The sequence below is a fragment of the Hyalella azteca genome, unplaced genomic scaffold (genome assembly GCF_000764305.2).
Source record: "Hyalella azteca isolate HAZT.00-mixed unplaced genomic scaffold, Hazt_2.0.2 contig16906, whole genome shotgun sequence".
NCBI classification, from domain to species: Eukaryota; Metazoa; Arthropoda; class Malacostraca; order Amphipoda; family Hyalellidae; genus Hyalella; species Hyalella azteca.
Window position 1 is genome coordinate 119,656 of NW_025946712.1, and position 8,602 is coordinate 128,257.

Here is an 8,602-nt window from a genome sequence, read left to right on the forward strand (position 1 = left end):
CTTTGACAAAGTAGAAAAACTTGATTCCTGATCTTTCATAAATTATCAAATCGATTAACAATTCTTTTCCGTTTGCAGAAACTGGGCCTTGCAGGTTGCTGGGCTCTGCCTAGCAAGTTGAGTTGAAAAACGTCGTAGTAGCTACGGCACCGCTGGCATGCGCGCCAACCTTACCGCCTCACCGCGGTCAGCCAGTCAGACCAGTCAGTGCGTTTCAAGTGTTGCTTCGGTAAGGAGTGTGGGTTGTTGTTTCGGAAAGAGTCGCTCAGTTACGCGCCGAATTTTGATCTCGTGAGAGGTTTTCCTGAGACGGTCACAATCATAATTGTTGTGCTCAACTTTTTTGCGGTGACTTTTACGAGTTAGAAACAACAAGAACTTAATCAAGGTAGAATGTCTGCCTCTCCTGCAGCTCGTCAGGCTGTGTCACAAGGGATTCCTATGTCAAGACGCATTAATATCAACCATGAAAGTGAACTTCCCAACGACTTATCAAGCACTCCTGGTGGATCTTTGTTCTCTACAACTCCTGGAGGTTTGTCTAATAGGCCTAATGTAAAATATGCACAATATAAAACAATTTTTCCTGCTTGCATCCTGAATTAGGTTCACCTAATAATGTTCTGTACTACCTTCAAATGGCTTCAATAACGAATATTAAGTCGTGACAGTAATTTATGTCGCCGCATTCACTTTGTTGCTCGTCGGTAAAACCATTTAATAACGAACTTAAGTGCAATTTACTGTATTCACTTGAATTTAAGCCGATTAAGCGTATTCTAAAATCTAAATAATTGTGAAAAAGTCTGAATGTATATTTTTACTAAAGCAAATATTCACTAGTAAAATTAAGTGTGAAGTCACCTCCTGTTTCAGCTCTATTGTAAATATTACGCCTTTCTTCCTGAAGTACGTAGTAAGCAAGACGTGTATATGAGTCACAAGAACTGTTTAGTCAGCAGCTGCACAACACTAGAGTTGTGCTGAACACACTTGTGCGCGTAGTGTTTAGTCACAGACTCACAGGTGGTAGAAGCATTAGCATTTGTAAAAAACTCTTCTCATACGTGTGAAATTTTCTACATTGACTGCATGCCGAGCTATCTCATAATTATATATAATTTGAACGACTGCAAAGTGCAAACTAACAAATGCGTTTATCTACAATATCGTGCGACAACCTTGAAACATCTACGCATCTGCCCCGAACCTACCTGCTACACATGAGCCATGTACGCACAACTGGCAGGTACACATGAGCCATGTACGCACAACTGGCAGGTACACACGAGCCATGTACGCACAACTGGCAGGTACACATGAGCCATNCATTACTGCTAAATCGGAGATTTCACATTTTCTTTGGAAGCCGCAGTTCTCATGAAGGAGTTGGGGAAAAAATGAGGGGAAACACACCTCGTAAATTACCCGCCTGTCACTCTTGTGGTGAAGGGGAGCACAATAAGGGGCGAGTAATAATGGTTGGCCAGTGGTCTGGCCTCGGCCAGTTAGTTTTAGTCACCGCAGGCCATTCCTCGGCCACCTAAGAGACGGCCGCAGCCCCTTAGATGGGTGCTGGCTCAGGTATCATATTACAAAGGCAACAAGCTCGAGCGCAGCAACTTGCCGATCTGAACACAGAACAAGGGTTCCACATCCTTGTCGCGAATTTCTCGCTCACGGACTTCGCCGCACTGTGACTACAGGCCTTAATGGTGCACAAAATTTGTGGTGCCCGGCGGCGCTCCCCCATTGTTAACTTATGATCGAATATTTGCAACGGAAAAATACAGAACTGCCCCTTAATTGTCTCCATTAACAAATACGAATCATGAATATGTCTTTGATTATCAAACAAAGATAGAGAATAGTAATATACATGGGAATACTCAAAGAATCATATTTATAAAATAACATTTTATAAATGTTATTATTCAGATAAGAATTTGAAAGGGACAGTATTAACCCTCTACCTCCTGACACGAGTAACCGGAGCAATATTGTCACAAGCCTACTTCCCAAAAAGGATACGTTCTAGTGAGCGTAAAATGACTTTCCACTGATGGTTGCCGCCACGTACGACAAATTTAAAATGTTCTCTGTTGCGTGCAACCGTTTTCAGGTTGCTACACTCAATAGTTTACGTATAATTTAAGTTGAAAGTTATGTTCCCGGAGAGTGACATACGCGGCGGTAGAGGGCTAAAATGCACATGGTGTCAGATGGAAGCTGAATCCCGATACCCGATGGCTGCGTGTTGTTGAACTGTAGCGGCAACCCGTACAGGGGTAGTCCTGTATAATTAGCGTTTGTGCTTTGCTTTGTTGGACATACAACTTGGTTATTTATAGTACCCGTTATTACTTCAGAATAATATTTGGCAACATCTCTTACTTTACATTTGTAAACTCTATCCTAGCATTATTTTAATTCGACTCTAAATTTGTATTTTTAGCGCATTTTCTCATTTATGGAAAAAATACACTATTGTGCTCGCCATGTCCGTCTGTCCGTGACCTCAAGTTTTCGTCGACGAGAAAATGCGCTCTCTGTCACTCACTGCAGTGAGTACTGAGTTATATTTTTTATCACTAGCTGTACTGGACAATATTACAATTTCTCATATCCAAATGATTAAAAAAATTTCTGGCAATTACGATGGACTCTTAGCACCCAAAGCAAGATTACTGAAGTTCTTCATAGTGTTAGGTTTGAATCTCACCAACTCCCAGCAAACCTAGTTTTTTATCCAATTCATTTTCAGAAAAACGGTTCATTCTACACCGATTACTCTTATCTGAAGTGAATCTGTTAATCCTTGAACCATATGTACGAACAGGTTCTTAATTTAAAAATTAAGTTGCAACCTCTGCATCTCTTCTCTGCTCTCATTAGAATAACTGAATATGCAAAAAAACATTTAGAAATTAGTATACTAAAATGATAACATGGCTCGATCTATTAATTATTAGGTCGCATATAAGCAACCACATATGCTCATACTTCTACCTACGTGAACGAATTAATTACAACTTTGCGTTATTACTAAATTAATTCTCATCACGAATAATGTACTCGTTAGTTACATAAGCATTAAAATTTCATGCGCTGTTGACACTAATGTTTGAAAATACTTCTCATTAGCATAGCACGAGGACTCTTAGCTGCTCCTGATATCTCTTGAAGCGACAAGCTATCGTTTTTTTTTCCAAAAATAATATTCACTTAACACGATTCAAATCCGATGCCCTGTAAAGATAACTCATCTCACTTACCAGTACGTCTGATGAAAACACAACCGATGGTTTCTATGTATGTAAATATCTGCGTGTGCGTTTAAACTGTAGGTGTACAAAGGTATACGCGTGTGTCAGAGGAGTAGACTGTCTGCCAAACTACACTGCCAGACTTGGCTCTGACCTGCATATATAGAAACTGCACCTCTACATCTAGACGCGAGCGTGTTTCTGTAGGAACCTCCTAGTGGATAGCATTCGACTCATTTTCTTTGCACTTAATTTATGTCTGCGATAAAAATTTATTCTCTAACATTATTGATTAAAAAATTAAAAAACGGTCGAATTCCGATGACGGTTGTGAAACAAATTATTTTATAACTTTTAAATGCGCATTGAGCACTCGATGCTCATTGAGCGCATACAAAATGTAGGTACTCTTTAAAAATAAAATTAAAAACAATAAAATTGATGAAGTTGCATTCCATGGATATTATGTTCGGGCTGTTAAAGAATAGAATGAAACTTTGTTGCGATTAAATTCTTTACCTACAGAACAAGAGCTACTCGTTCCTCGTGCCTAGATGTGAAGCTTAACTGCTGCTTATGTCGTGAACGGCACATCCAGTCGAAGGCTCTCAAGGCTACGAGGATGTTTACGACGGGCAATATATGATGCAAATTTGCAATGTTTTTCCCGGAGCAATTTGAAGTATAAATACTATGTATAAAAAAATCCTTGCCATGGTACATGCTAAGAAGTATTAAGTAAAATAAAATGAATCAGTGGCCATTGAAAATTTGGACGCTGTGCCTGTTGACTCTTATGTTTAAACAACATACTGTCTAAACAACAGACAGACATCAAACGTAACGAAAACCGCACAGGGCCAAGAAAAAACTAATAATTCGAACTAGTCGAAAATACAAAAAAATTTATTTAATAAGGAGCAAAACTGGCACACAAATGTCTGAAATTGGAGATGACTTTGGCCCTCGCTCGAATAAGGTCCGTGTCGCACCCGTGCAGTCCGACGATTGGGAAGCTACTGGAATAAGACAGAAGTTTCACCTTTCGTTTCAGTTATGGATTTAAAGTAATAGTTGTAGTATTAGTTATATAGCTAAAGCCATATAGTTATAGAATTTGGTATAGTAATGTTATTGTTGCAGTTATAAGGTAATAGTTTTAGTTATAAGGTAATAGTTTATAAGGTAATAGTTAGACATACCGTCTAAACAGCAGACAGACATCAAACGTATGGCTTGGTTATTCCTTATTATTTTTGATCGCGTCGGCAATTCTGATCTCAAAGTTTGTCTTCAATGTCGTAATTATGGAATTATATCGCTACATTGCTTCATTGGTGCTTAAAAAGCTGCATAATTAATTTCGAAAAGGGTAAGCGAGTTTAGATTGAAGAATATCCTGAGTTTGACTGATTACGTAGATATGTGTTTTATATAAGAGAAATGCTGGGAACTTTTTGGATAGCTATGCATTCGACGAATGTAACTTGTGCTTGTCGAGCCGTATTTATTTTGGGTACAAGGCTTTAGTATCTAATTTATCTAACTGAATATTACATAATGTGTTCTATAGGCTTCCAAAACGTCACCTATCAGGCATTGAGTGTCTTATGCGCAGATAACGAATAGGTATCGATATGCCACCTACATCTCATTTAAAAGTAGGTATTATAGACGAACTACAGCTATCAGGGACGAAAACTTGTGATTGGATGAGGCGTCTGCGTTTTGGTCAGTATTTACGAACCTAAATATTAAGTTCTCCAATGTAGTTTTCTGAAAATGATTCAAGTTTGTAACGAAAGAGAATTAAATTTACACGCCTTTAAATATTCTTGCTCATTCTTGAGGTCAACGGTACTGCGCAACAACACATAAGCGATCTCTATTTCATCAAATACAAAACGCTTTTCATACTTCTCAAGAAATGCCTCTCATGTGCACAATTTCAGCCAGGCAGTCATACGGCCTTCAAACGACTTCTGCCCTTCCTCCGCAGTTAGACCGTCCTTAGATCTGCTTTATCAAACGTCTTTTATTGCTCTTATTCAATTCTTACTTCATCGACACATTTTCTAATATCACATAATGCAAGAAATTATTAAGATTTTAATCAAGCAATCACTATATTACTTCAATTGGTTGATTCATACAAGGCATAAATAAGTTCGGCCTTGCTGGCTGCTATTGCGCTGCATATAAGATAGGTGGGGCAACGACCTTGGCAACGCATATCTTGTCTACGAGTGCTGCTGATATGCTGCTGCCGAGGCTCTCATAGAATACAATAGAATAGAAGTGTCGGCACTGAAGAAATAGGCCCATGACTTGTTGCCGATTCTTGAATTTTTCGTGACTTGATTCACAAGGGGCCTTTGGAACCCGATCTTTCATGCCATACTACAGTCTTCCTACTCCTGAACAATGCAGTGCACCTCTAACAAACCGGTTTACTGCATGGTAATTCTAATAGCTGCCTGGCAATACAAGAGCTATGTGAGTTAGTCATGTGCCAAGGGAACCAGGAGTAAATCGTATGATTCCATTGTGAACCTTAGTATTTAGTTTCATTGGTATTTGTTTGGGACGTGTCAGTCCCAGGCCACGATGGTTCGCCGCCTCTGATTATCGTTCATCCGCCCTCATTTGGGCCACCTGATGCACGATGCTGTTGCTTGCTTCTCGCCGCTGGTAGTGTTGCAGGGGAGGTCGATCTGGAATTGTGCTCAGGAACACGTCCAGTCATCTCTTGAAGGTCACCAGGGTGAACTCCCCCTCTCTTAGATCCTTTGGTAGGACGTTAAACAGCCTCGGCCCGGCCACGGAGAGTGATCCTTCCCGCAGGGATTGAAATCTGACCGCCGATCTGTTACGTAGTGGGGGGATCTTGCACAGTCTCCCCCTTCTTTCGTTCTGGTGTGTCTCAATCTTGAAGGTCTCGCTTTCGAAGTTTGGTGCCATTCCGGCTATCATTTTCTATGTGTACAGAATGACATACCTCTCCCTTTTCCTCTGCAATGAGTACAGACCCAGTCGCTGTACGGAGTACGTTATGAAACTTGTAAACGAATGTGCACTATCTTAGAAATCATACTCAAGTACAATTCATGTATATTTGTTCTGATTTATATTATTGATGTGCAGGTACACGCGTGTATTATGACCGGAACTTTATGTTGTCGATGAGAAACTCGCCATTGGCTCGGACGCCTCCAACCAACCTGCCATCCATCCCTGGAGTTACTGTCCCTGACAACCGGCCTGCGAAACCCGACTCACGCAAAAGTAAGGGTGCACCGCAACTATTGTGTTTATTGTCACTAAAATTACAAACATGGAACTTGCCGTGCTTATAAAAACGTTTTTATAATTGCCAGACAATTATTTATTTGCGTTGATGTTGGATTATTACTTTATGTTGTTCGATGAATGTGTCCATGGAATAACAATGATTTAGTATAATCCAAAAGCTTAAAATAATTTTTTAAGCTTTTGAATTATACTAGATGATTGTTATGTTATCTTAAATTGGCTTTAGAACTTATATTTTGCCTATTGAAGTTTAGTGACTAAAGAGAGTGTAACGCCGATAAATCTCTCTTTATTAAATTTTAAGGAAATTTTAAATTTGTTCATCCAGTAATAAAGCAAATAATTTCGATTATTCAATCCCTCCTCTTGCTTTATACTAATAAGTAATTTCACCATTAAAAATGAAATTTCTGATCCAGGTGGTATCCCGAGATGATGGGTACTGTAGATATGCTGTCGAATAGTCCATCTATATATATTTACGAGGCCAGTCTTCAAACATACTGTGCAACAACGTACACAAATAAATATAGATTCTGAAATATAAAATGATTATTCAATCAGCTTGCTTCTAAAAGAACCTGTTTGCTGATTTACTGTCCTCAAATTCTTAAACGCTATATATCCTTCGCATGAACGATGTTGACGATACATATAGGCAGAAGACGCTCCTAGCGTTATGTTACGTGTTTACGTATTATGATCAAATTCAAATAGAACTACTATACTGTCAATATAGTATGTCAATGTAAGGCCAGCAAGCCTTTGTCCTTCAGTTGTATACCAGATTCTACCGAATACAGTTCCCCAAATCTCTAGTCTCGTTTTTGCCCTTCTTCCTCCTTAGCTGGGACTCTTAAGTTATACGACCAGCGAACGTAACACGTTCTGCCTATCTTCCTCATTAGCTGGGACTCTTAAGTTATACGAAAATACGACCAGCGAACGCAACACGTTACATATCGAGGCGAGAATGTTCGATGTCCTCTATATAGCAAGCGGAACATTTGTATGAAGTTGTTCTCTGTTTTTCAGGCCGAGATTCCGACGAAGATGCTAAGAGGCTGTCTGCCATTGATGCAACTGCCGCAGCTCCGGCCAAAGATGAAGACGAACAATTCCAGATAGAGCTTTAGAGAATACGTCTTGTTGCATGCCTGCTGAGATCTGTTGTAGTAAATATGATTTGTTATGGATGCGTCGGCTACACCTATTATATTATAAGGCCAGTGTTTTTATTTAATGGAAGCATTTGCCACTAGGATCACTTGTAAAATTCGAATATTTTCTGGTTGTGGCTAATGGTTGTCACGATTTTGTCCACACTGCATCAAACGCTGAATGTTTTCTCTGAAAATTTATACGATTTGAATTCACCAATCGGTACTTTTCTGTCCGCTCATTAACTTATAAAATTTCAGAACAAAGTTGCGAAAACTGAATGTGTTTTCAGAGCCTATGTGGCCACATAAGAGATATAATAATACCATAAGGGTATTATTATAAGATATAAATACAATTTTTTGCTTCTGTGCAAAAAATAAATATTAACTTTCTTAAGTCACACTAAAAAACTAAGCTCACATGAAAATAATAATTTGATGTGATTGATGCATTGAGAAATTCAGTCTTAACAGGTTGTAATTTGTGAAAATTTCATAATTATTATTATAATTATTACGGATGATTCCGAGATTGAAATTTGAACTTTAAAGGAGTTTAAAATAATATAATCATTATCATTTCAGTTATGGCGTTTCGATAGTTGTTTTTAGATTAAGATTGCATGAAAGAACTGCTAGATAAGATCATTCCTTCGTATGACTTTAATCCACGCGTCTGCATATTTCATTTCACGATGGTTGAAAAAAATCTTGCCTAATTCAAATTCAATTTCCTGCCTCTGCTGTTGGGTTGTAGTCACATCAGACTTCGCCTTTCACTAGACGGGAATATTTTTCATAACAATAAACGTTTGCGCCAATTTTTCTAGACTTTCCCGGTTTTTTTTTGCGCAAATTTTT

The 8,602-nt window shown here is 38.8% G+C and overlaps 1 protein-coding gene across 1 annotated transcript; it reads left to right on the plus strand.

Annotated features, from left to right (window-relative positions):
- Positions 1-221: 221 nt before the first annotated feature.
- Positions 222-8,268, plus strand: LOC108682506 (eukaryotic translation initiation factor 4E-binding protein 1-like). The gene is made up of 3 exons (XM_018171681.2): positions 222-535; positions 6,411-6,551; positions 7,614-8,268. The coding sequence occupies exons 1-3, from the start codon at positions 394-396 to the stop codon at positions 7,712-7,714; spliced, it is 384 nt and encodes a 127-aa protein (XP_018027170.1). The 5' UTR covers positions 222-393; the 3' UTR covers positions 7,715-8,268.
- Positions 8,269-8,602: the final 334 nt, after the last annotated feature.